The 27,673-nt window shown below is 56.4% G+C and overlaps 1 protein-coding gene across 6 annotated transcripts in view; it reads left to right on the top strand.

Moving 5' to 3' along the window:
• The window catches only part of TRPM2 (transient receptor potential cation channel subfamily M member 2), a 61,968-nt gene extending 38,963 nt beyond the window's left edge, over positions 1 to 23,005 (top strand). For 3 of the 6 annotated variants that reach the window (XM_005303671.4, XM_005303670.4, XM_065556196.1), the window contains 16 exons: positions 3,091 to 3,209; positions 3,571 to 3,703; positions 3,886 to 4,057; positions 5,661 to 5,841; positions 7,589 to 7,770; positions 8,045 to 8,177; positions 10,501 to 10,588; positions 11,224 to 11,311; positions 12,270 to 12,421; positions 14,589 to 14,665; positions 14,891 to 14,992; positions 18,187 to 18,273; positions 18,996 to 19,101; positions 19,807 to 19,908; positions 20,642 to 20,758; positions 22,705 to 23,005. In XM_005303671.4, the coding sequence (XP_005303728.2) occupies positions 3,091 to 3,209; positions 3,571 to 3,703; positions 3,886 to 4,057; positions 5,661 to 5,841; positions 7,589 to 7,770; positions 8,045 to 8,177; positions 10,501 to 10,588; positions 11,224 to 11,311; positions 12,270 to 12,421; positions 14,589 to 14,665; positions 14,891 to 14,992; positions 18,187 to 18,273; positions 18,996 to 19,101; positions 19,807 to 19,908; positions 20,642 to 20,758; positions 22,705 to 22,830 (1,965 nt within the window). In that variant the 3' untranslated portion in view covers positions 22,831 to 23,005. Of the gene's footprint in view, positions 1 to 3,090; positions 3,210 to 3,570; positions 3,704 to 3,885; positions 4,058 to 5,007; positions 5,363 to 5,660; positions 5,842 to 7,588; positions 7,771 to 8,044; positions 8,178 to 10,500; positions 10,589 to 11,223; positions 11,312 to 12,269; positions 12,422 to 14,588; positions 14,666 to 14,890; positions 14,993 to 18,186; positions 18,274 to 18,995; positions 19,102 to 19,806; positions 19,909 to 20,641; positions 21,055 to 22,704 lie in introns of those variants that run through there. The other 3 variants (XR_010590150.1, XM_042853448.2, XR_010590151.1) reach the window with 3 other exon arrangements.
• Positions 23,006 to 27,673: the final 4,668 nt, after the last annotated feature.

Here is a 27,673-nt window from a genome sequence, read left to right as displayed (position 1 = left end):
GACTCCCCAGTCCCCTGCGCTCCTAACCCCTGTGCCCACATGGGGAAACTGACCTGAATGCACAGAGCGGCTGGTATTGCTGCTCGCTCCCCCCTTGAACGCTGCTCCTCTGTGCACCCCTCAGGGGCTGAGACGGGGGGAGCGATGTCAGGGCTCCCAGCATCCAGGTCACTTTCCCCGCCTGGGCTATGTAAAGGGAGGGCAGGAGAGCAGCAGCTCCTGATGCCTCACAGCACAGCCTGGGTGGGGAAAGTGACTTGGATGCAGGGAGCCCTGGCGTTGCTCCTCACTCCCCCATTTGCAGCCCCCTGGGGGGCACAGAGGAACATGGGGGGGCCGAGAAGTATGTGTGTCACTGCTCTCACACATGTTCCTCCGATGGGAGGAAGCAGGAAGACATCTGGGCACCTCCCCCAAGCAATGCTCCCCTGCCAGCCAGGAGCAGTTTCTGACACTACACCAGCAGCGCGCACCTCTGCACTGCCACACGGCGCCCTCTTGACCATGGTGCCCCTGGGCGGTCACCCGGATGGCCCCCCCATAAGGCTGGCCCTGTAGTCTGGCCTGCTGTACATCATACACCAGAGAATTTCACCCAGCCATGACAGTATCGAGCTCAGTCACTTGTGTCCGCACGCCTTTCGGGAAGATGTGCTTTAGTCAATCCGATACAGCAAATCCACCACTTCCCATGGTAGTTTGTTCCCGCTTGGCCCTCTGGTGTTCTCCAGACATCATTCTGCCCCGGCGATCAATCTTCATTTAAAGTTACAGAGGCGCTCGGTATTGGCAGCACTTGGCTGTTTTATGTCCCTGCCGAAACCCCCGAAGAAGGTGGCAGAGCAGAAGTATCAGCAGTACGGTCCTGTGCTTAGATGTCCTGGGCTAGCAAGCTGCAATGGGAAAAGATGAAGGGCCTTAAAGCAGCGTATAATGAGAGGCAAGAGCATCAGAAGCTCCCTAAAAGTGGCCGGGCCACCAACACCCAAACCATGGCCCTGCCTCCTGCACCTCCCCTTCCCCCTGAGGTCCTGCCCCTATGCTGCCCCTTCTCCCCCGCCCTCGCACCACACCTTGCCCCAAGATCCTGCTCCCGCGCTGCCTCTTCCCCCCCACGCCCCACCCCCTGTTTGTGCCTCTCTGCCCCCTCTCCCCCATCACTCGCCCTTTGGGCCAGTATAAAGTGGGAGGGCATAGCCCCCTAGTCCCCCCGATGAGAGTAACAGCAGCCCTGGGCCAGGAAAAGCTGCCCATCCCTGAGGGGCTGGGGAGAGTTCCCAGGGTTGGCACTGCAGCCCTAGCAATCACCAGTGGCCACAGGTCTGCGCTGGCTGGCTGGGAGCACATACCCAGGTAAGCTGGCTGAAGATGGCATGGGATCACCCTCTCTGTTCAAAACATGGGCCTTAGTTCCAATATGAATCTATCTGGCTTCCGCTTCCAGCCATTGGTTCTTGTTCTGCCTTTCCCCCAATATTAAAGAGCTCTTTAGCACCAAGTATTTTCTCCAATGCCTACTATAAAGGATTGAGGGCAGAGACCTAACCCAAGTCGGGGGAGAAAACTTTGGTATCTCCGGTGTTTCATAGTCTGCCTCCACTTGTGAGCCCAATTTACCCTTCCAAATCCATGACATAGTGTGAGGGACTAGCAGGGATCCTTTGGCTATTTGTAGCGATTATAGAGAGAGTCACTGATATGCTGGGCTGTCTGAACTGGAGGGATAGTGCAGGAGACCCCGGTACCCACAGAGAAAGTTGGTGGCATTCGTAAATTCTGACGGGGGATGGATGGGTGCTGAATGGGCAGGGGAAAGCATGAGAACTCCTTCCCCTCCCAAGGTTTTGTTTCAACTGCTCTTGTGGATACTTTTGGGCTGAGTCAGGGGCAGGAGGAAACGTGCCCAAGATACTGAGACCTTCCTAAATGAAGGCACTAAGGCTGAAATAAGGAACTGGCAGCTTTATGGACCATGGGGTATCTCCCAGCAGCCTGTGCCACCATGCTTTGAGCCCCCTGTAAAACCAAGCATGGATATATTGGGGTAGTTCCAGGAGACCTGGTCAGGAGCCTGGAGGGGATCTTCTCAGCACGTGTGGATGGAATATCTGCAACTTCCCACAGAAACTATCCCATAACTGTAGTATAGATGAGAAGATGGGAAGTCAGGGATTATTTCTGTGGGAAGAGCTGTCCTTGTGTGTTTGTCCCAGAGCTGAGGTGAACCCAAGATCTGGTGAACCCAAGATCTGTTCTATAACCCCGCGGGACGACAAAGAGCCATCGTCACCAGCAAGGATTCATAACTCATTGAGATGGAATCACAGAAAATGCCAGGTCCTTAGCTGGTGTCGATAGCACAAGTGCCCCTGACTTCTAGGGAGATGGTCTATGTGACTTGAGTGGAGCTATGCACCACCTGAGAATCTGGCCCACTTCTCACAGCTAAGCAGTCAGGCCATGTTAGAACGTGGGTTAGGAGAGCTCCAATGTGCTCCAAGATCTGATACTGGAGATTCATTGCCCTTTTGTTACTCAGATCACTGAGAAATGACCTCAGGGTTTGGCCAAAAGGAAAATGGTAAGAATGAATCAGCCGTGGGGGTGTATGCAAGGATCCTACCGGTCCCTTTGGAAATAACCACGGTCAGATTCCCAGCCTCACTCCATTATGCACAAGAAGAGTTCTAGGTCAGCCTCTCAAATGCACTAGCAAATATTTTACAGGACATCTAAGAACAGGACCTGCTACCTTCTTCAGAGGTTTAGGCCGGGACATAAAACAGCTGAGTGCTGCCAACACCAAGAGCCTCTGTATTTTAAATGAAGATTGGTCACCGGGGAGAATGACATCTGAAAAACACCAGAGGGCCAAGTCTCAGGGATTGTTGAGGATTTTCCTGGTACCAAAATCACCATGGCAGGGAAATTCATTATCAATTGAAGCCCACTCCCCCATTTCCTCCCACCCCCTCCAAATCCAGCTCAGATTCCTGTTGGGGACCCAGTGCAACAATCACTGTCTCGAGTGCATAGAAGCAGCATATGTTCTGTTTATTGAAATACCAAAACCACTTCTTTTCCTAACAGCTGTTCTATGACCCCGATGGCTTTGGGTTACTGAAAATGGCTTCCTTGTACTTCAGTGATTTCTGGAACAAACTGGATGTTTGTGCCATCTTGATCTTTATAGCAGGGCTGACCTGCCGGTGAGTACGAGGGATTCTATAGGACGATATCAAACTGCTCTTTGCTGGAGTTGCTGGAAAACCAGGGAGGGGAATTTGCAATAGAGGTGGTTGGAATTTTTTCAATGTAACATCTACATTCAAAATTCAGATGAAACTTTTCATCAAAACGTGGATCATTCTGCCCAGCTCTGCGCTGTCCCCAGCTGCTGTGTCACTCCATCGGATAGGTTTTGTGCTTATCCCTCGCTCAAATGGGACTCTAGGGATAGATTTATTTGTTCCCCAGGAAAGTAGGCTGTGAATTTTTCTGTTTTAAAAAGGCAGTAACATTGGTTACGACAATGCACTGATGTGTCTTCCTTTCCCCTGTCTGTGTCAGATGGATCCCATCCACTTTATATCCAGGACGGATCATATTGTCTCTGGCTTTTATTATTTTCTGCTTGAGGCTGATGCACATTTTCACAGTCAGTAAAACTCTGGGGCCCAAGATCATCATAGTGAAGAGAATGGTAAGAGCTACTCCTCCCTGCAGATGGCATGATGTCAGTAGGAGCAGAGTGGGGCCTGCATGTGAAATGTGATCCGGGTATAGGAGCTGTGCATGCATTTGTTCTGGGAGAGGATGTAATTCTCTGCGTCTGATCTGTTGAGGGGAACCTTTTCACTCCTGCTTTGTCTCATGGCTTTGCAGATGAAGGACGTCTTCTTCTTCCTCTTCCTCTTGGCTGTCTGGGTTGTGTCCTTCGGCGTAGCCAAGCAAGCTATCCTGATCCATAACGAGGAGCGTGTGGACTGGATCTTCCGGGGCGTCGTCTACCATTCCTACCTGACGATTTTTGGGCAGATCCCTTCCTACATCGACGGTACGGAACCCAGGGTTTCTCGCAGGCTCCTGGCTGGGCCACAACAGCGCTTGGCATGAGATTTCCAAAGCTGAATGTCTTTGTTACAGTGCAGACACCCCTCTGCTGTTCTCCTATTGCTAAAACAGCCAGTCTAGTCCTGCCAGCGTGCAGGGGCTCCACACAGCTCAGCCCCTTCCCAGCAGGAGTCCAGTAGCAGCTTGGCTCCCAGATTTTGACACAGACCAGCAGGAAATGAGGCTCAGAGTGAAAGAATGAAATTGAAATAAAACATGAAAGCCAAAGAGAGTGAGAAGGGCAGAGAGGAGTGAATCTGGGGCTGTGCCCAGAGCTGGTTTGCCGTGTCCTTTACCATGCACACCCTGGCTCAGACCAGCATCACAGAAGGATGTGAGCCCCTTCCCTGCTTTCATGACACTTTGAGGAAGGCGTAGGAATAAAACACAACGGGCCAGCACATCCCTTCCAGGACACCTGCTTGATGCAGAGGCAACTCCCTCGAAGTCAGTGGGCCAGATCGCAAGCTGGTGTCAATTGGTCTAGGCCCACTGAAGCCAATGGAGTATTACACCCATCAAACTGGTGTCATGGAGTGGAGACTTGGGCTCAGTGCTTGTGTCAAAGAGGGCACATGAGGTGTCACCAGAGACAGGAGAACTAAAACTAACGTGACCCAGAGAGCCTGATCCTGTGAGGTGCTGAGCTCCCTCAGCTTCTGTTGCTGTCAGAGCATTGAGGCTGCTCAGCACCTTTAAGGATCAGGACCAAGAGCAGCAGGGACCCTTGCCTGACTGTTTCTCTCCCAGCATTCTCCACTTCCTTCACAAATGCATCCCAAATAGTGGCTCAACCCCACTGCTCTGCTGGCGTAGGTGGGGTGGTGCCGTTCATTAGTCATGCATAGTCACATGACCATCACTGGTTTCCATGGAAATATTCAGACTCCTGAAGGGGTTGCACATTTGCAAGGGAAGTGCCAGGTTTGCTATTAGTCATTTCTCCCCTCTTAAAGAGTTACCCTGACCCAATCAGGCAGCAGAAACAACACCATGTGGCCAATAGCATGCTGTAAATGACAGCTAGAATAAAGCAGTGGGAGCTATTCTGAGGATGGGAACTACGACTCCAATCTTACATGCAAATACAAAGGACAGTCTCCGGAATTGGGAATGCTGCGTGAATGACTCACCATTCTGAGAGAGGCCTGAATTCCGAGTCTAGAGGGTAACTCATCACTGATTAGTGACTGCACCCGGCAGCCTCGGGAGTGGAGCAGAGAAAAAAGCTCCAGCCACTTTCCTACCTGTGAGTAGTTGCTAAGAAACGACCAGTCAGTTACAAGCGTCTATTGCTCCATTGTCCTAGAGGCAGCTGGGGGCAGATGCGCCATGCAGGGACTAAGTCTGAGGACCCCACAGAACTCCCTGCCCGGGAAGAGCAGGAACAAAGTAGTGTTGCAGACTGAAGAGGGCTGCTGTTAAGCCGGTCTGTTTAAGGTGGGCTGCTGGGTCCATGCAGAGCCACCCAGATCAGCAGCATGTAAAACACAGCCGGGGCAATGACAGAGCCTGCCATTGTGAAACTCTGGTCTCTTCTCTCGCAGGAGTAAACTTCAATCTGGATCAGTGCAGCCCGAATGGAACAGACCCCTACAAGCCCAAGTGCCCTGAGAGCAATAAGGACAAGCGGCCCGTCTTCCCCGAATGGCTGACAGTCATCTTGCTCTGCCTGTATCTGCTCTTCACAAACATCCTCCTCCTCAACCTACTCATCGCCATGTTCAAGTGAGTCAGACCCAGCGCCGCCACCCCCTGCTCACTGCACCTGTGGGGGGCCATTGGGCGAAGCGAGGGTGAATTAATGCTATTATAGGGGGGGAGGGGGGTGCTCAGTGCTGGAGCACACCAAACTGGGGGGGAGGGGCAACAGCGTGCCAGGCATACCGCTGCTCGGGGGCAGGCAGTGTAGGGGCTTCAGCAGCGAGGTGTTGCAGGCACTAGCTCGGGTGGGTCCCAGGGACCGCTCAGACACAGGGTTCAGGGCAAGGCCTTTCCTAGGGCTGGCAGGAAAAGGGAAGGTTGCATCCCAGAGACAGAGGCTTCAACTCAGTTCAGCATGAGCCACAGTGGCTCCTGTGTGGTCCTGGGACACTCCAGCTGAGAGTTCAGCTCTTCGGGCCTGAAGCCTGGGGTTTCATCTCCGGGCCTGACTCTATCCAAACAAATAAGCATTGCGAGTTTCCAGGCCAGGCTCGGTTAGTGTCTCTCATTGGGGCCTATCTGCACTGCTCTGTGCCCAGCTGCTGCTGCTCCCCGATAAGCCCCACACGGACCTGAGCCTGGCTGTCACAGCCTGTTCCACAGGGCTCTGTGCACGGCTCCTGGGGATTCCTCTCTGCAGCTCCTGGCTTGCCATGCAGCCACTGCTTCCTGAGCACAGGAAGCCCCTCCTCCTGCCTGGCCCAGGGCAGGGACGAGCAGTGGGGAGGGGCTGCGGGGGGTTGTAGTGTCTTGCTTAGCTGATCCATCCCACTATCCTGTACCTGAGGGGAGCAGGTGCCCTGACCTGCATGTGTATGGAGGGATTTAGGGGCCCCAGGCTCACTGACTTCTATGTGTGGGCCTTGGGTGCACTGACCTGCATGAGGGACAGATTGGGGGGCCCCAGACGCACTGACGTGTAGGGGGATAGGTTGTGGGGGCCCCAGGTGCACTGACCTGTGTGTGTAAGGAGGTGGACTGGGGCCCCCGGATGTACTTGTCTATGTGTCGGGGGGGTTGAATTGGGGACCTTGGGTGCATTGACCTGTGTGTGGGGAGATGGACTGTGGCCCCCAGGTGCACTTGTCTATGTGGAGGGGGGTGGATTGGGGGCCCCAGCTGCCCTGACCTGTCTGGGGAGTGGATGGACATTTCCCAGCATTCCCTCGGCCGCAATTAACAGGAAAGGGAGGGGGAAGGAGTGTAGAACTGAAACCTCATGCTACAGCTTGCATGGTAGGAACAGAGCCAGCTCTAGGTTTTTTGCCTGGGAAGATGGATTGGGGAGTCCCAGGTGCCCTGAGCTGCCTGGGGGTGTGTGAATTGGGGGTCCTGGGTGCCCTGACCAGCTTGAGGGGTGGATGCGGGGTCCCAGCTGCACTGGCCGGCATGCAGGCTAGTTCCTGGGCACACTGGCTCAGATGTCAGGTGACCTGCTCTAGATGCAAGCCTGAGATACCAGCCAAAAGCCTGAGGAACCTGGTGAGCTAGTTGGGTGCTGTGGTGCAGACGCATTGTCAGGCCCTCAAGAAAGGGTCCACCTGCACCTCCTTTGGGAGCCCATCCACCCCTCTGTGCCAGGGCCAACCCCTGAGCCCTTCAGGGCAGCAGGAAGAGAGGCCAGGAATGAAAGGAAAATCAAGGCTGGAAGCCAGCGAGAAGGGCAGAATGCAGTGCCTGGGATGGTGCCCAGAGCTGGCTTGCAGACCCCCTGCCTGGCATCTGCTGGCATGACCATAGCTAATCCCTTGCCCCCGGGCCCTCCTCCCAGCTACACGTTTCAGCAGGTGCAGGAGCACACCGACCAGATCTGGAAGTTCCAGCGGCACGACCTGATTGAGGAGTATCATGGCCGGCCTGCTGCTCCCCCGCCCTTCATCCTCTTCAACCACTTGCAGCTCTTTGTCAAGAGGGTCCTGCTCCGGCAGCCGGCGAAGCGGCACAAACAGCTCAGTAAGGAGTTCCTTCCCAGGCCAGGCCGGACGCAGTGGGGCCTTGCCTCCGCTAGGCTGGGCTAGGGCAACAGTGCATCGCGGGCCATAGCGGTTTGCAGCATTGCATTGGCCGTGGCTCGAAGGGCTATGGGGAGACGATGATGTTCTCCAGGCCAGACTGGGATCTGGAGGAGACATAGTGCCACTTGGGTGTGAGTTGCATGGAGTAGGGCTTGGGTCTGAGGGAGCTGGGGGTTCTCCTCTGGTGCTCAGCTCTTCGGTTTCTTCTGCAGAAGAAAAGCTGGAGAAGAATGAGGAAGCGGCCCTTCTCTCCTGGGAGACGTACCTGAAGGAGAACTACCTGCAGCACCAGCAGTGCCGGGAGAAGCAGAACATGGAGCAAAAGATCCGAGATGTCGCGCAGAGGTACTGGCCCCTCTCGCCCCGTGTTCCCTTGGGAAAGACCTGTGGGTGTCAGTGCTCTCTGATGTCACGAAGGGAGCTCTGAGTGGGGGGGCTTTGGGCAGCTGTCCCCAGGGTCCCCTTCCTAGTCCCTCTGAAGCCAGTGAGAAAAAAGGCTTTTAAAACAACCAAGTCTACATGCATATCTCGCGTACTTCAAGCCCTGGCATCCCCTGATGGGAACCCAGGTAGGCCTGGCTTCTTCACACTCCCCAGCAGGGGCCGTCTCAGTCGGGCTCCCCCAAACAGCTACTCCCTTTTCTTGAGAGAGAGGCCCCCCTTTTAAACCCCACTATAGTTCTTCCGCGCTCCAGTGTTCCTGGGCCTTCCCCATCCTGGCGTTATCCCTTAACAGCCCTCAAGTGTTTGTGGAGAAGTGGCTTATCCTTTTCTGCTTGTTTCTCCTGACAGCCCCCATTAAACTAAACTCAAGCAGTTTGCACAGTAACATGCCAATAACCAGGTCGACACAGAGTATTACCAACCCATCACACCCTGCCCCCAGTTCCTAGAGCTGTGATAGCCCTGGGACATTCCCATCCAGTGCATCCTGCTCAGCTGTGACAGAGTCTGTGGGGGGACTCATCGCATGCTGGGAGCAATACATCAGTGATGTTTGTTTGCCTTTTGCAGCCTCTTTGCTTATAACCCAGCTGTTTTGCTCCCATTCCCATCGCCCCCAGTGTGCTAACAGGCTGCTGGGGCTCCCTCCAGAACCTGTCTCCTCAATTGTGGGGCCACCACAGTGAGACACGTTTCTCTTTTCCCTGGGGGCTGCGTGTGTGGCTCTGCAGTGCTCCAAGCACTAGACCAAGGGATCGATGACTAGTAGCTTTGGGGCTCATAGTGAAAACTCAACCCAAGGTAAGCCGAGCACTTGGTGTACCTGCCACTGGAATGGCCATTGAGCCCTGCCAAGGGTGCGTTGCAATGCACTTGGCTTCTCTCCCTGGTCCCTGGCTGGGGATGCTGCAGGGGCAGTGCACTCAGTGGTTTGAGAAGGCGAGCATCCCTCTGGAGTGACTCCTCCTGTCGACTCAATGGGCTCGGAGTGAAGTCCGGAGCAGAGGGATAGGTCAGTGGAGGAGAGCAGTCTGATTATTAGGGCTCAGGTGCCCTGGAGACAAGGAAAGAATCGCTGTTAGTTCTCTGGCCCTGGCCGCCAGAGGCCTGGCGAGGCCAACGGAAGCCCCTGTCCAGCAGCCAGCAGAGATATAGGGTGTACGTGTGGGAGTGATTTGGAGCTCTTGCACATCCAGAGGATACGTTAGGGGTGTGAAGGAGCAGCTTGGACCTGAGGCTCCGTGAAGAGCCCTGTTCACACTCTAGCAGTTACTCTTGGCACAATGGCTCCCAAACACTCCTGGGCTGGCACAGGTGTCAGTGAGAGCAGGATGTCGCCCACTGTCTGCAGAGCTATAGGGCTGTGCTAAGCTTGCTGTCTGGCAGGGGAGATAGAGGGTTGTTGCGTGTGGGTGAGACACGCAGTGCGGCTTGTGAGGGATTTAGTGCACACGAAAGATGCCTGGTAGCATTGGACAGAGCTAAGCAGAAGGCAGGTAGGTGTGTGCCAGCCCTCGCCCATCCCACATCGCACCTTGGGTGAACTTGCAGCATCCCGCTGCTTGCACTGTGGCCTCCGCTGTCTACGTGATCTGCAGAAATGGGACTCGGGTGCAAACCAAAGGCTACAGCACTAGCCAGATGCAGCAGCGAGCGAGCTCCTGAGCAGGAGTTCTGCACGGCTAGTGCATGTGATCCGCATGTGCTGCACCTCTCAGTACGGGCCAGACTGGCCCTGCTGCCAGCGCAGAGAGGGCAAGGAGCTGGCCCCACTTCCATGCATCCTGCACCATTGTGTGCAGACAGGGGCACGGAGGAGCAGTCCCCCAGCACGGCTGCTGCGGAGCGGGCCTCTCTGAGATAGGACATACTGCCGTGCCAGGGGATGTGCCACGTGCACACTCAGCTGTGCTCCAGGGAGCAGGGGACACTGAGGCACAACCCTCTGCAGATGTGCCACAGGGCAACTCCACCCTGCCTCCTCCTCAGCAGCACCCACCAGGGATGATGAACAGTGGGGGGCGCTGGGAAGGCAAAGGCAGGAATTCGGCACTTTGAGCTGGCAGGCGGCGCAAGGGACAGGGTGTCTGTGGGCAGCGCTGCGTGAAGGCAGGCAGGCTGCCCTGACCCCGGAGCAGCACCTCACTGGTTGTATGCCGCTGCGCAGGACACCTGCTCGGCGTCTCGTCCCCCAAGGCTCCTGTCTCCTCTCGCCCACTCGCAGGGTGGACGTATTGGTGGAATTGCTGGATTTGGATCGGGTGAAGAGGACCGGTCTGGTGGAGCAGAGGCTGACTGGTCTGGAAGAGCAGGTGAGACAGAGCTCGAGGCGCATCGAGAGGACAGATGTTGTCACAGATGGGCTTGCGTGGAGTGGGTGGCATTTGGGATTGGGGGGCTGTATCGGGGCACTCAGGATTGGGAGTGGGGACTGGACTAGGGCCTGGGCAGCTGGCCATGTTCAGGATCAGGGGGTCATGGGGGGGCCCAGGGAGTGGGTCAGAGCCCGGAGAGTGGATCGCGTTGAGAATCGAGCAGGCAAAACGTCTCATCCAACTACTCTGGGAAGACTTGCGCTATTGGGGGACGATATAGTCTCATCCCACCCCTGAGCCTCAGCTCCTCTTCCATTAGATCCCTTTCAGCAGAGGAAGCCCAGCAGAACTGGGCACTGATTTCAGTCCCAAGGTCAGAGGAATTACACGGAGGGTTACGCTCCCTGAGACCGTCTCCTTGGGGGGGGAGGAGCTCCAACCACTGTCCTGACAAAGCCGGGCCATGTCCCTTCTGGCTCTCACAATCATGGTACAATTGAACTAAACCGAAATCCAAACACATCCCTGAGCCTGGAAACGGGGCATTCATGGACCCCCCATGTCCAAGCTGGGCCCTGGGCAGGAGATGCTGGGAGGTGGCTTTCCCTGACGGTCTGCTCTGCTCTGGATAGATGTCCCAGACTGCCAAGACCCTGGCCTGGATTGTGCGGGCCCTGCGTGGGAATGGATTTGGTTCAGAGGAGGACGTGCCCACCATGGGTAAGTCCAGCCAGTCTCTGGCTGCCATTGTGTGAGAGGAAAAACCAGCCTTTGTCTTCCAGGACCCGTTTCTCCTCTCACTTCTCCAGGGTTCCCACCAGCGTCACTCCACTGGCTCCAGCACAGGCCTGATTGGCGCCAGTGCAGCCGCCATGGCTGAGAGCAGAATGGGGCAAGAGGCTCCTGGGTGAGCTGGGTGGCAGGCCCTGCCCCATTGCAGAAGGAGCACAGAGAGTCCTGGATGCCCTGAGCTGGGGGAAGGGAGGAGGGGTTGTTCTTAAAGGGCCTGCTCCTGTTCCCAGGGCAGGCAGGGGGCATTGTGCCCAGGCTGGGAGGTTCGCTGCCAGCTTCTGCATACCCTGTGTGGGCTGTGCTGTGGCGGCTGGGAGCTACACAGTGCAGCAGACTCCTACTAATTCCCCTCCCCGCCTCCAGCCCCACTGTATTGGAGATCATCCTTCCCACCCCTTCCCCAGCAGCTCCCCACCTCCACTTGCCCCACAGCTCCCTCCCATGCTGGATTCCTTCTCCGGGCCCTCGGGGTCTGTGCAGGGGGAGCAGGGCTGCGGGATGGGGAGGGGGCGGGGTGTATGTGTGACTGCACTGGAGAAGGGAGGAGAGGCAGACCCACTTCTATGGGGCAATGCAACAAATTGCAAGTTCTAGGCCGAAATCTTCAGCAGCCAGTGTCCTGTGCAGACAATGCCCGCCACTGAGGGGGTGGCCAGGGGCACAGGGCTTGAAGCCTACTGGCCCCAGCAGGAGACTTTCCAGTGTTCCCAGGCCCAGAGAGTCTGGGTCAGGCCGAGAGAGTGGTGTAGCAAAGCCGTTCTCATGGGGAAACCCAGCTAACCCTGGCAGCAGGCGGCACGATCCCCATTGCTTTCACCCCAGCTCTTCTCAGAGGTCACATTCCTCTGCTCCATGGGGGTCTCGGCTCTTTGTGTTTATCTCCCAGTCCCCAGCAAAGCCCCAGAGCTGAAGGAGTACGGCTCGGAGGAGAAGCCAGAGGAGACGACGGCTCTGTACCATGTGAGCGCCCGCAACCTCCTCTATCCCAGCTCCTCCACAGTCCGTTTCCCGGTGCCAGATGAGAAGGTGCCGTGGGAGGTAGGAGAGCGCCACTATAGGGAGCAGGGTCTGTGGATGGGAGACCTGCCCGGAGGAGAGGGGCCGTAGCCTGTGACGCTTGGGGCGTGTTGATGGAGGCAGGCAGGTCCAGTGGGCAGAGCACAGAGCCGGGAGCCAGGAACCCCTGTGCCCGGCTCTGACGCTGCCTCACTCGGTGACCATAAGCCCAAGATGTCAAGCAAGGGGGCCTCCAGCCATGGTTCGGCCACGTGGCCTGGGGAGGGAGCTCAGCAGCTCGGCACAGCAGGCCGAGGGGAGTCCGGACCTACCTGTGGAATTAAACACTGCACACTTCCCACCGAGGATGCCAGACTCCCCCTTGCTGTGCCCATGTCTGTACTGTCCTGAGTCCCGTTTCCAGCAGTGAATCGGGCACTAATTGCAGGTCCCACCCCCATGCCAGCATCCCTCCTGGAGACAGGTGAGACTCTTGCGGCACTGGGTTCACTTGAGGACGTTCCCCAGAGGGCGCTGGCTGGGCTGCACTGCCTTAGTGGTTAGGGTTACCATACGTCCGGCTTTTCCCGGACATGTCCAGCTTTTCGGCAATCAAACCCCCGTCCGAGGGGAATTGCCAAAAAGCCGAACATGTCCAGGAAAAATACTGGCCGGGCACTTCCTCTCCCACGGCTGCTTTGCTCCTCCCCTGATTCAGACTTCGGCTCTGTTTAAGAGCCAAGCTGCCCGAGCCAGCGCTACCGGCTTCGGGCAGCCCCCCTTGCCTCCGGACCCCAAGCCGCCGGCTGGGCACTTCCCTTCCCAGGCTCCAGCTGCTCTGTTCCGGCAGCTGGGGTCCGGAGGCAAGGGGGCTGCCAAAGCCGGAGCGCTCGGGCAGCTCGGTTCTTAAACAGAGCCGAAGAGTCAGGGGAGGAGCAGAGCAGCTGGAGCCTGGGAGGGGAAGTGCCCAGCCGGGGACGCAGGGTCTGGAGGCATAGGGGCTGCCCGAAGCCCGAGCGCTACCGGCTTCATGGTTTGCCGGGCAGCCTCCAGACCCTGCGCCCCCGGCCGGCGCTTCCCCTCCCGGGCTCCAGCTGCTCTGATCCTCCCCTGACTCTTCGGCTCTGTTTAAGAGCCAAGCTGCTCGAGCCAGCGCTACTGGCTTCGGGCAGCCCCTGTGCCTCCGGACCCCGAGCCGCCGGCTGGGCACTTCTCTTCCCGGGCTCCAGCTGCTCTGCTCCGGCGGCTCGGGGTCCGGAGGCAAGGGGGCTGCCCAAAGCCGGTAGCGCTCGGGCAGCTTGGCTCTTAAACAGAGCCAAAGAGTCAGGGGAGGAGCAGAGCAGCTGGAACCCGGGAGAGGAAGTGCCCGGCCGGGGGCGCAGGGTCCGGAGGCATAGGGGCTGCCCGAAGCCCAAGCGCTACCGGCTTCACGGGTTTGCCGGGCAGCCTCCAGACCCTGCGCCCCCGGCTGGGCGCTTCCCCTCCCGGGCTCCAGCTGCGCTGGGGAAGCGCCGGCCGGGGGCACAGGGTCTGGGGGCTGCCCGGCAAACCGTGAAGCCGGTAGCTGGGAGGGAGGAGGGGGAGTTAGGGCGGGGACTTTGGGGAATGGGTGGGGAATGGGCGGAGTTAGAGTGGGGAAGGGGCGGAGTTGGGGCGGGGCCAGGGTGGGAAAGGGGCGGGGCCAGGGCCCCGTGGAGTGTCCTCTTTTTTTATTTTTTAAATATGGTAACCCTATTAGTGGTGCTGGGCCTGGGGCTGCCCCGTCCCACTGGGAGGCCGGCCCGCTCCCTGAGGATCCCAGGGGAGGCCGAACTAAACTCGGAGCTCAGGGACCAGCTCTGCCAAGAACAGACACCCATGCGAGGCTCAGTGAAATGGGGAGGCCAGAGAGGGGCTCGGGGGAGCCGTGTCAGTGTTCCCGCTGGCTTCGGCAGCCCAGGATCAGGCCTTCAATGAATCCTCTTCTCTGAGAGCCCAGCCTTGCATCTTTCATTTGGCGTGTGGTTCCCCCCACTCTCGTCAATTTCAGCAGAATTCCTCAGCATCAGTGCTCCAGGGCTGGGCTCCGATGGGATACCAAGGAGGCCAATCCTTATATCCCTCAGAGGGTAGTTCCTCTGGGCCACGTTGGAGTTCACCAGCTCTCTGGAGGGGGCTGTGCCGTCCTGGGCCGGCGGGATGTGTGTGAAGTGGTTTGTGTGTTCTGCAGGTGGAGTTCCAGATCTATGACCCTCCCTTCTACACAGCAGACAGGAAGGAGGTGGCTGCGAGCGATCCTCTCAGAGAGTGAGTGTGGGATCAGGTAGTCTCTCTCTCTCTCATTCTCTCAACCCCCGACCTCTCTTCCAGCCCCCTCCCCCACTGGCTGGCTGGCTGTGCTAGCAGCGCTCTCCTGCTCTCTGCCCAGCCCTGGCTCTCTCCCGCGCCAGCCGGCTGGCTCCGTTGGTGTTTGTGGCTGCTCCCCAGCGCTGTGTGTGCTGAAGAGGACAGGGGCTCTGTTCTGTCTTCCAGCTCCCTGGAGGCTCTTTCGAAGATAAACTACAATGCGATGGACGGACTGATCAACCGACAGAGCTTCCACGGCACGTATGCCGTCCAGAACAGGCTGCCGCTGTGAGTGAGCCAGGCGGGGGGCGTCTCACACAAACGCGGCCAAAGCAAACTGGCTCTGTTGCCTTGGTGCTTTGGCTCCGGCTCAGTGGTACCGTTTCTCCCAGGGGTAGGGAGGAAGAGGGCAGCCCAACTTCAGACCAGTCACAAGCCACATGTGCCTCCTGCAGTCTCACAGTGCAGTGCACAGTCACTCAGATCTCATGGACGGCATGTGAATGCCCCTTTTGGACAGGCTAGCCCCCAGCCCTGCCCCTTCTGCCAAGGCCCCGCCCCCTCCCCCACCAGAGCTCTGAGCTCCGTTCCCCCCCCCCCCCCCCCGTGGCCAGAGGAGTCCTGGCCAAACCACCCAGCCCCCCGGGCTGCGGCTGGCCCAAGCACCAGCCCAACCCCTGGACCGCTGGCCAGCCCAAGCTGCCCCTGGCCGTTGGCCAGCCTAAGCTATCGCTGGCCGCCCCAGTCCACCAGCCGGCCCAAGCCGTCGGCTGGCTGAGCCCTGAGCTCCAGACTGCTGCCCGAGCTGAGGCCCTGCCGGCTTCGGGGGAGAGCAGAAGCAAGGGCAGGGCCTCGAGGCGGAGCATGGGCAGGGCCACGGCCTAGGTTTGGGGACGTTTAGCCTCCCATGGCCTATTATACCTGCCGCCCATGTCTGATCTAGGGTTACCATACGTCCGGTTTTTCCCGGACATGTCCGGCTTTTTGGCAATCAAACCCCCGTCCGGGGGGAATTGCCAAAAAGCTGAACATGTCCGGGAAAAATACCGGCCGGGCACTTCCCCTCCCGGGCTCCAGCTTCTCTGCTCCTCCCCTGACTCTTCGGCTCTGTTTAAGAGCCAAGCTGCCCGAGCCAGCGCTACCGGCTTCGGGCACCCCCCGTGCCTCCGGACCCCAAGCCGCCGGCCGGGCACTTCCCTTCCCAGGCTCCAGCTGCTCTGCTCCGGCGGTGCAGGGTCCGGAGGCAAGGGGGGCTGCCCGAAGCCGGTAGCACTGGCTCGGGCAGCTTGGCTCTTAAACAGAGCCGAAGTCTGAGTCAGGGGAGGAGCAGAGCAGCTGGAGCCGGGGAGGAGAAGTGCCCGGCCGGGGGCGCAGGGTCCGGAGGCATAGGGGCTGCCCGAAGCCCAAGCGCTACCGGCTTCATGGTTTTCCGGGCAGCCTCCACACCCTGCGCCCCCAGCTGGGCGCTTCCCCTCCCGGGCTCCAGCTGCGCTGGGGAAGTGCCGGCCGGGGGCGCAGGGTCTGGAGGCTGCCCGGCAAACCGTGAAGCCGGTAGTGCTCGGGCAGCCCTTTTCGCGTGGCTGGGAGGGAGGAGGGGGAGTTAGGGCGGGGACTTTGGGAAAGGGGCGGAGTTGGGGCGGGGCCGGGGTGGGAAAGGGGCGGGGCCAGGGCCCATGGAGTGTCCTCTTTTTTTATTTTTTAAATATGGTAACCCTATCTGATCTCAACACAGAAGGAGGCCTGGTGCAGCGGTGGTTGCTCACTTGTGATCAGAGTGGTTAGTTCTTGACTCACACTGTCTGGGATCACTCCATTAAATCCATGGGAGTTGTTCCTGACATACACCCACGGGTGGGAGGCGGAATCAGGTCCCTAATCTCCATCCGCTTCTCCCTCAGATTAGCAGCGAGAGCTGCTGCTTCCTGCCCCATGTTATGTGAATCTGAGCACTGCTTGGAAAACACGAGGAAGCTCAGGAGATCCCCAGCCCAGCTCCACTCACCAGGTCTTGGGTTTCCTGAAACAGCATGAAATGTTGCAGATGCCCTGCCTGACTCCCCCACTCCTTTCCAATCTGCCCGGCGATTTCAAGGGAAGAGGGAGGTTAAAAGCTACTCACTGCTCCTAACTGGGAGGATGTCTCTGTGGAAAACTGGCCCTCCACTTCCCTCAGGGAGTGCTGTGCCCCTGGGCCCCCCTCCTCCTGCCAGCCTGGGCCCTGAGGCTGCTTTTGTCCTGGAAAACACGGAACCGGCCATTTGCTGGGAAAACCATCAGAGCTCATTGAGAGACGTGGGGCTCCCACTGTCAGCCAGATCTGTGCTTCCTGGGCAAAGCATGAGGTCTGTGGTGCTGACTGAGGGATGGGGCTGGAGCTGGGTGGTGGACCCATTCAGGCAAAGCCTCCTGACCATTCAGGAGTGAAGGAGAGGTGGAAAACCCACACCTTGGAGCAAGGGAACCCCAACCCCTAGAGCAAGCAGTACACCTCCAGCAAGTAGTGTCTGCTCAGAGCCCAATGGGCCCAGTCTCCTGAACAGGCTAATTCCTTTCAGGGCAGGCTCTGGCTACCTGGGCTGGAGGAAGGGCAGCAGTTTCTGAAGCCGTCAAAGTGAGGAGGGGCTGGGTACATGCATTGAAAGGGCATGACTCCACTGCACATTTTCCATCCAGTCAAGGGTTTGCCAGTGAATTGGGGGAAGTTAATACACTGGGAAAGGCTGCTGTGGGCATGCCCTGTATTCTGGAACAGATGTTGGCGGAGCGACTTCAGCAGATACTCTTAACTCACTGGCAAGCCATTCACTCAGGTGTGGGGAAAGTCCAGGGAAAGAAACCCTAATATGTCAAACAGGTTCTACAGGGGAAACATTTCTATCCAACGTTACTCTGCAAACTTCTCTCCATGGACAGGGACCAGGCTGTGTGTCTGATGGTACCTCTGACACTGCGGAAAATAGTGCCCTTGATCCTAAACCAACCAAAGCTCCATGCAGTTGTACCCTAGAAGCCTCATGACAAAGCAAAATGGAAACAGACGATGGCTCCCGGGGAAATGGGATGGTGAACAAGAAACAAGAGACATGGCCCTTTCTATCCTGGTGGAAGCATTCCCACCTTCCAATGTGCCCCCCGCTGCTATAGGTAACCCCACTGTGCACTCATAAGTAGAAGCCACCATAACTTCTCCTGTCCTGGTGAAGGCGTCTGGAATGTTTGTTTATGTTCATTTCCTGAAATTGGGTTGAGCAATTATCCTTTGATGGTTGGAATTTTCCAAAGCTCCAAGAACCGAATACCAGAGTGGAAATGTGTCTTCCTTCAGGGCTGTGCTGAAACATTTCCAGCACCTTTGTTGTTTGAACAAACACAGCGTCACCCCATGACATTGGCCATTGAGTTCCATGAGCGACGGCATGATTGAACAAGGCAATAATCCTGGCGAAGGGATACCAATGCCTCTCTGGCTCTTTCTGTGCTAGGAATCCTATGGGCAGGACGGGGTTACGAGGCCGAGGAAGCCTACGCTTCTTTGGACCGAACCGTGCGCTGCACCCCATAGTGACGCGGTGAGTACAGCGAGTGAGATCTCGGCTTGCACGTCTGGGCACCATTCTACTGGCACGTGGCAGTTACTTGACTAGAGCAGCACCCTCTACTGGCTGAGCTAGGAACATTATGTCTGTAACGCACGGGGCAGAGGCCTCTGTCGTACAGAAGGAAATGTATTGCTAAAACGATTCCCGTTCTTTGTTTTAAATAAAGAGCAGCCTGTTCTTATTTCATAGACCATGGTGCTATTGTGTAGCAATTAGATCTTTGATAATCTTCTGTTATTGCTTAGCACTTACAGTAAACACCACTTAATGCTTTCAAAGCACTTTACAGTCATTAGCTAATTGATGCTCACTGTACTCAGATAGGTAAGTATTAGATCCCCCCCAGAAGGTAAATGACTAGCCCAAGGCCACGTGATGAATTGGGAGCAGAGTAAGCATTAGACTTCAGAAGTCCCTGGTGTCTGTCTGGTCCACGACCACGCTTAACCACTTATCTCAGGAGCTGTGCTTTCCCCTTGATATCCGGAAACAGGGCTGGGGGATCTTGGGAAACTGGCTTGTTTTCTAACAGATGTAAAAGCTAGGTGTGTGTAATCTCCTTGATGACATTCGTGAGAGCAAAGTCCATCACGACCCTCCCTGAGCACTGAAACTGATCTTCGCTGTCGTGCCATGGGGAGGTACGGGAAGAGCCAGCTCCCAGGTCAGCATGACATGTTTCTCTTTTGTAGCTGGAGAAGGAATATGGATGGATCCATTTATAGAAAGAGCCTAAAGAAAATGCTGGAGGTCTTAGTTGTCAAGTCTCCTGTGTCAGATCACTGGGCTCTGCCAGGGGTAAGTGCTAAGGAGCCCATCGACCTGACCTAGGTTTGAAAGGCTCAGAAAACGTAGGCAGATCAGTCAGTGCAGAGAGATGTTATTGGCATCACAAGCTACACCCATGTTACCAAAATGTAAAACATAGACAGGCCCTGTGGGTCTCTGCAGGAGGGAGATACAATCTGCCCTCATCTGGGATTCAGTGCGTCTTATTCCCCATGCCCAGAGGTCTCATAATTTTGCCAGAACAGCCCAGTTGTCCATCTGGCATTAGCCTGTCCAGTGCAGAATGCACCTTACAATGCAATACGATACTACAAGTGGCATTTCATCATCCCCCGGCCTAGCAGGTGATTAATAGTCCGTATCATTTTCCTCCATGCTAGTTTAACAGTCAGTTCTGACTCAGGAGTGTCTGCTCAAAGCCTGGCCTCAGAAACATCATGTGGCAGTGAGTTCCAGAGGTGAATTAAGTTATGTGCAAAACCATATTTTCACGCACACCTGAGGAGTTTCTGCCATAGGTGTCCCTTCACTCCTTGCCCAGAGCAGACCTGTGGGATGCTCCATGCTTGTTTCCCCGTCTGGGGCAGTGTATAGTTTGGGAACTCCTGCTTCCTTAGTAGCAAGCATGGGGCCTGCTCTCTTTGCTGCAGTCAGGGAGGAGTCCCAGCTGTCTGTGCAGACAGTGCCCAGTTGTGATGGTCTGGTTCTGTGCAGGGATCACTGGAGCCAGGGGAATCGCTGCCACTGAAGCTGAAGCGGGTCCTGAGGAGGGAGTTCTGGCCACAGTTCCAGAACCTGCTGAACCAAGGTGCAGAGGTATGCTGGGCACGATGCATGGCACCGTGTTTGGGAAGCAGGACAAGAGTCAGACACACGTTCCCATGATGATAACATGCCAGTTCCTCCCACGCAGGACAGGGTGGCCCCAGAATGGGCCCGGGCTGCAGTTCTGTGTACATGACCCTGGTGTGGTCTGCGGAAGTGAGGACGGAGGAATGATAGAACAGGCCAGGATTGTCCTGCCGGGCACAACAACCATCGCGTGGGACTTGCTGTGGTTAAGCAGAGTTCCCAGGCAATGTGCCAGAGTTCCTTTGGGGCACCGCTGGCTGCAGGACCGTCCCATGACCGGGATGGTGTATGTGAAAGCAGGACTTTCCCACAGCCCCCACTCTGTCACCAGGAGCGGTGGAAGTTCCCTACGAGTGGGCGGGGCCACCAGTGCCCAAACCCTGGCCCTGTCCTCCATGCTGCCCCTTCTTCCAGAAGCCCCGCCCCTGCCCCACCCCTACTCCTAGAAGCCCCACCCTCACGACACCCCTTCCCTGAGGCCCCGCCCCCATGCCATCTCTTCCCCCCAACACCCCGCCTCCCGTTCACTCCTCTCCACCCCCTCCCCTTCTCTCTTTCCCTAACGGGGGTAAAAAATGGGGGCCATGGTCCCCTGGCCCCCCTGTTCTGGCACTCCTGAGCCAGGTCACAGGTGAGCTTCTGCTAACACACTGAAACCCAAGGGGAACCCTTCCCAGCTGCCCTCTCTATCCCTTAGGTATACAAAGGCTACGTCGATGACCCCAGGAACACGGACAATGCTTGGATCGAGACAGTGGCCATCAACATGCACTTTGAAGATCAGAGTGATGTGCAGATGAAGCGGCTGAATTCGGTAAATGCCTTTTGCCTTCTGTCCCACAAAGCACTAACTTCCATGCGGAAAGGCCTCACCGCTGGGACAGGGCTGAGCAGGCATCTCCGCAGGGCCTGAACCAGCGTTCAGTGAAGTCAATGAAGAGCCTAGTGCCAACTTCGGTGGGTGTGGGATCAAGCTGCAGAGCCCGGGGAATGGCCCAGATCTCAGCAGCGTGGTGGTGGTGTGCTCACAAGCCTTGTGGTCCCATTCCAGCCTGCTTCTCTGCCTGCAGGTGGGGGGGACCCAGCCTGGACAATGCAGAGAAGGAGCAGGTGAGAGAGGGCTCCTGGATAGCAATGGGGGTGGTGTAGAAATGGAGCTAGGCAGAGGGGAGAAGGAGTGAAAGGGGCTGCAAGAGGAGAGAAATGTGGGGAGAGAGGAGAGGCCAGGGTAGGGTTGCTAACCCTCCCGGTTTAGCCGGGAGTCTCCCAGAATCAGGCTCGATCTCCCGGAGGCTACTGAAGCCAATCCGGGAGATTTTAGGGCACTAAAAGTCCAGTGGCGCAGAGGGGCTAAGTCAGGCTCCCTACCTGCCCTGGCTCCGCGCCACTCCAAGAAGCAGCGACATGTCCAGCAGCGGCACCTAGGAAGAGGCACGGTCAGGGCGGGCCTCTGCGTGCTGCCCCTGTCCCAAGTGCCAACTCCGCAGCTCCCATTGGCTGGGAACATGGAACTGTGGCCAAGGGACCTGTGGGGACGGTGCTTGCCGGCAGGGGCAGCACGCAGAGCCACCTGGCCACCCGTGAGCCTAGGAGCCGCTGATGGACATGCCACTGCTTGTGGGAGCCACCCGAAATAAGCACCTACCGCACCACAACCCTCTGCCCCAGCCCACTCCCGCACCCAAACTCCCTCCCAAAGCCTGCACCCCGAATCTCCTGATGCACCCCCTTTGCCCCAGCCCTGAGCCCCCTCCCGCACCCAAACTCCCTCCCAGAGCTCACACCCTGAACCCCTCCTGCCCCCCAACCTCCAGCCCTGAGCCTCCTCCTGCATCCAAACTCCCTCCCAGAGCCTGCACCCCGAAACCCCGCTCCAGGTCAGAACCACCTCCTATCCCCAAACTCCCTCCCAGAGCCTGCACCCCCAGCCTCCTCCTGCACCCCAACCCCCTGCCCCAGATCTGAACCCCCTCCCACACCCAAACTACATCCAAGAACTCACACCCCAAACCCTCTCCTGCACCCCAACCCCCTGCCCCAGGCTCAGCCCAGAGCCCTCTCCCATACTCTGAACCTCTTGGCCCCATCCCTCAGCCCAGAGCCTGCGCTCCATCCCCCTGCCCCAGCCCGGTGAAAGCGAGTGAGGGTGGGGGAGAGCAAACGATGGAGGCAGGGGGGCTGGAGTGAGCGGGGGAGCAGGGCCTCAGAGAAGGGGTAGGACAGACATGGGGCCTTGGGAAAGGGGCAGGGCAGGGGGCGGGACTAGGGTGTTTGGGTTTGTGCGATTAGACAGTTGGCAACCCTAGGCCAGGGAGAAGCACAGTGGTGGAGCAGGGCGTACTGTTAAGTTGATTGTGTAAGGAGGACTGTATATGCAACAGCAGGCACCATGAGACCAGATCCCCGGAAAATTCAATGACGTCCTTCATTTGAAATCTATTACCTGCCTGACGCTCGCCTCCGCTCAGCATTGAGGGAGGGCAGCCGGACCATTGCTGTGTCCTGGGGACACATCGGTGGGGAGGACATAGCCCCAGGAACTAGCTTTTATCCAACACCGTTGGAGTCCCCTTGTTAAAACACCAGTAGTTAGTGCTTGTGCTAGTCCCGGGTAATCAAGGCTTGGGGAAAACAGCTCCTCTGCACCTGAGCCATCCCGTCCCAGGCTTTGCTGTGTCAGCCACGTGCCGAGTGCAGCTGGAAATACGCACTCTGTGGCAATGTCAGCCTGAGTGTAACGTCTTGGATTTCCTCTCCCAGTTTCTCCAGGGCAGCGACCCAGAGCCATGTGTCTGGTGGCAGCTGGTGGACAAGAGAATTCCGCTGTACGCAAACCACAAGGAACTGCTGCAGAAGGTGACTGCTCTTTTGGGAGCCTATTACTGATGTTACGGCGGCCACCTGGGATGGATTTTCCGGAGCTGGGAGAAGTGTCATGGAGATCTGCCTGCCTGGTCCCCTTGTCTCCTGTTGCTCTAGACTGGGGCTTTGGGTGTGTACCTTGGCTTAACGCTCCAAGCTCAGCGGGACTGTTGGTAACATGCCATGCTACATGACTCTCCTTCTCACTGTCTTGTATCATTACTTGCGAGTGAACATAGCACTCTCGTGAGACACAGATGGCAGCGGCTTGTGCCAAGCCCTCCCCCTTGCAGGAGTTGCCCCACACAGCTCTGCCAATGCTCTGCCAATGCTGGCAACTTCCCCTTTTGTTGTGGCCTTGGCTTTCTCCTAGGCAGAGCCTGACGCTTTGGCTGAGTTAGCAGTGAGTTTGGGACCTGGAAAGCACAAGTGGGACCTGGAAAGAGACTTAATTCATGGGCCAGCTTTTCCACCCACGTCTGTAGAGGTGAAAGGCTCCTGATGTGTGGTGCCACCTAGTACCGGGGTCAGGACACCTGCGTTCAGTTCCTAGCTCTGCCACAGACTCCCTGGGGGAGCTTGGGCCCATCACTTAGGGAGGGATTCACAAAAGTTCTAAGTCCCATGGATAGAGGAGCCCCTCTCTTGTGTATCGGCACCTCCCCTTGGCTGGCTTAGGCAGGTCCTAACCTAGCGTGCTGGCTTTGTGGGGCACATTCTCAGGCCCGTCTCTCCCCATGCATTGTATAGGGACCCTAGGCACCGAACTCAGCTTTGTGGATCCCAGTGTGAGCCTGTGATTTGGTAGGCTCCGCAACGCCCAACGTCACACCGCCTAAGTCCCTTTGTGACTCCGGGCCTGAGTTTCTTTAGGCCTCAGTTTCCTGTCGGTACCATGGCTCCTCTGGCTCGCCTGCGGGGATTGTAGGCTCTGCATAGCAGGGGCTGTCTCTCTCTGTGTTATATATAGCACCTAGCGCAATGGGTGCCTCATCTTTGCTGGGGCCCCCAGTCCCTACTGTCATGGTGTAAGCTAACACTAATGGGGAGGGGCAGCAGATCCCATGGCCTGCCCTCACTCTGCCGCTGACGCACCTGGGCTACCGTACATCCTCTCACTAAGTGGCATTGCTCCATCCACCACACTCGCCCCACTCCTAGGGGCACCTGAGCTTGGATTTAGGCCAGCACCTCACTCCTAGGCCAGTCCATACTGGGTCTTCCCACTGCCCCCTCCCTTTCATTCCAGGTACCTCCGTTTTCCTCTTGATGCCTACTCCGAATCTTGGCTGCTCCTGTATATGTCAGCCATGGTCATGCTCTCCTGGGGCTTGGAGAACAGCAGGGATCTTTCTCTAGGCTGGCACTGGTGCTGCATCAAGGAATACGAAGCAGGAGATGTCTCCCTTCCCCCTATCAGCCAGTTGATATGTCTCACTCGTAGCCCTGAGCTCAGACATTCTCCTGGAAGATGGTCCGGAGCCCAGGGTTTCACAGAGCTCATGTCATTTCTCTACTTCTGCCAGAGGCACCGACCTGGATGTCAGACCCCTCCCTTGCACCTGATCACACTCACGTCACTCACCTTAGATCCGGAGGATGCTGAATGCTGTGGCTTCTCTACAGACTTATTTGTAAAGTGCTTCGGGATCTTTGGGCCTGGAAGCGTGTGCGAGCTACTCGGTCTTGTTGCCGTCTCACTGGTTTTGATGCAAAAATGTTGACTCCCAAGTGGGGTTTGGGACAGCACCTTATAAAGGAATTAACCCCAAACTAGATTAAGCATCTACTGCTATTAATTTCTTGCTCTGTTCCTTAGGTTGGGTCCCTGGCACCCCTGTTAAAGCCCAAGTTCTCATATTTGGCCCTGAACATACTGGGAACTGTATTGTATCTGAGCTTATTCCTTGAACCAGCTCTAGTCGCCTTCCTTAGCTGCTAGCCTGCCAGCGGCATGGGCAGAAAGCACCCAGCAGTCAGGGCCTAAATTGTGCCCCCAGCCATTGCCATCCCCCCCCACCCAGGGCCAGAGCAGTAAAATGTGGCTGGCAGGTGGATTAGGACAAGGGGGATGACTCGGGAAAGCCAGGTTATGGAGACAAAGTGAGTGAGGTTGCGTATTTGGGTCTGAATTTGAAATAGCTGCTGTTAAAGTGTCAGCGTCGTAAATAGGCACACATACGGACCAGGCATTGTGAGGGAAGTAGCACCATGGGAGATAGACTGCAGATCCCTTTCCCGGTCATTCTTCCTTTGGATTCCTGTGCAGCCCCCAAACATCCACCTCGTAACGAAGCCGCTGGACACGGATCCTTGATTTCCCACCCTGCCACAATTCATCGCTAGAAATGAACGATGTGGTCACATCCTTTCACCAGCCAGTCACACGTAGCTCCCAGGCGAGCCGACCAGGATCTCCAGATCAAAAGCAGTTCAAAACAAGCTAGGAAAGAGTTTGCATATAAACCTGCTTAGCGAGAACATCTGTCGAGCCCCCTCAGTCCATTAGCTAGCAGTGGGGCAAGAAGAGGTTTGGACTGTAGCACTTTGGCCTCGGTTCACAAAGGGATTTAGGCATCTAAGTCCCAGTTGTAGGCGCCACAAAACGCCCTCCAAACCCTGTGGCTGCCTCAAGTCATGTTTTTTGGGCACGTTTTGTTCCATGGGCACCAAAGTTTCTGCCTCTGAGCATGTGCCCGGCTGCCTCCAGCGCAGTGTCCAGCCACCTGTCTCCCACCTAAGCCCTGGCATGACTCGTGGATGAGGAGGGGATAGGCATTTGCCCACCTAAGTTGCATGTGGGGCCGAATCCGGTGGGTGCGCCCTGAGCATGCTTACTGGATCGGGTGCCACATGTGAGTTCACACAAAACAACTGAGGGAGGAGGCGCTCCCGCCTATGTTTTAGCCCAGTGATTTCGGGACTCATCTGGGATGTGGGAGACCCCCATTCATGTCCCCCCTCCACCCAATTAAAAGAAGGGATTTGAACAGGGCTCTAGCAGAGTGCTCTAACCACTGGGCTATAGCTATTCTGCAGTGGCCTTCTTCTCTCAGTCTCTCCAGTTGAAGCTGTTGAATTGTGGCTAAATACTTAGTGTCATTGGAGCAGGGGGACTGGCGCCTGGGAGTCTCAGCTCCTGGGTAAGTGCTCTAACCAGCAGGCTATACAGTCATTCTCATGCGCTCTTTCCTTACTTTGCCGCCGTAGGACAGCTTTAACCAGAGAGGCTGAGGGAACCCCACAGCCCAGCACCTGTGAGGTGACAGATCGCTGTTCAGAACCCTCCTCCTCCTCAGGCATAGGGGAAATGTGACACAAGGGCCCTCCCCATCCCCAATGAGTGCGGTAACACTCAGCATCCCAGCGCCTAAGACCCTTTGTGAAGCTAGGCCTTGATGACCGTGGCTGGTCTTGATGGGATTTTTTCCTGTCATTTAGTCAGTCTTTGCCCAATCAAACTATTCCTTCCACAATAATACACTGAGCAGTGTATGCAGAACAACAGCATCTCGCCTGCAATGACACACCAAAGTGGGCTTCAGTGTTTGCGTAAGGGGACAGAATGATGTTTTATTTAATGCCACTCTTAATTCAATAAATCTAACAATTAAGGCCAATTGCATATGATGTCCTTTTAGTAAATGGTCACTACTGAACTTAACTCCCTCCACGCTAAGTCCACGTGTGTTACTGTGTGTAATTCCACACTCAGAATGTTGGAATTCATTGATTTGACAGCCGCACCAAATAAAAGTACAACGCAAGAGTGCTGGATGTTAATGGGATCCGAGATGAAGGTCTGCAGCTTCCAAAATAAACAGCTTTGCTTTGCCTCCACATGGCAGTGACTAGGCCAGCATTAATGGCATTACTTGCATTAGGGCCAGTCACATTATCTCTGCATAGTTGTTATTCTAGGAGCTGGCTTTCCACTATAAGCCTAATTTAGTTATAAACACAAGTTTCCCAATACCCAAACCATTTGTGGACAAATTCCTAGGCCATAGCTTACTCCAGTACAGAGATGGTTGGGCAAGTGTGCAGCAAATCTGAGACCTTATTTAGACGAGATTAGCATTGCCAGACCACTGCATTATTTGGCTTACTACCTTTCTGGAATGGCTTTCCCTACAAATGCCATTCGATCGTATTTCTTCCCTTCTGCCTGGAGCGGGGCCTTTCCACACCGGGCTGGGATTTCTTGGCATTTGAGGAGATACCAGCACACGTAACAAGGACATAGAGAATTAATTCAGTAAGTGTCCTCTCATGCCATTGATACATTTGTGACAAATACCTGTGTCCGGGGGGAAATTAGGCCTTGGTAGCCACCAGGCCACTGAGCGGTCAAGGGATGGCTTTACCCATGCAATATGCTTTGGGCCAGATCCTCAGCTGGTAGAAATTGGCATAGCCAGTGGTCATTTCTGCCAGTTCAGGATCTGGCCCATTCTCTGCCTTGTGTGCAGAATGGGACTGATTCTGCTTGCACATACACAGGTGTTGCACAGGTGTAATTCCATGGCCCTCACCCCCAGCCTCCCTGGCATGAATTCATGCTTTGAAACGTAGGCCTTGCTCATCCGCTGCCCCGTCTCCTTCTCTGTGTCTGGGCTGAAGGCCTGCAGGCCATGTGGGGAGGTACACTGTACAGCATTCCCCCTAGAAGTGGTGCCACCATCCTCTGCTTGACTTTTGGACTCCTCTGCTTGCATGTGGGGGTGTTGACTGGGAAATAATGTCCAGCTTAGGCTAAAAAGACAGAAATGCATGTCTGAGCCTAGAGCAGGGGTGTCCCAGAGCCAGCCCAGCTGAGGCATTTGAATGGTCACAAGACAGGTTGGCTTGTGCAGAATCTCAGCTT

The sequence above is a fragment of the Chrysemys picta genome, chromosome 9 (assembly GCF_011386835.1).
Source record: "Chrysemys picta bellii isolate R12L10 chromosome 9, ASM1138683v2, whole genome shotgun sequence".
NCBI classification, from domain to species: Eukaryota; Metazoa; Chordata; order Testudines; family Emydidae; genus Chrysemys; species Chrysemys picta.
This window is presented reverse-complemented; position numbering and strand designations above follow the sequence as displayed.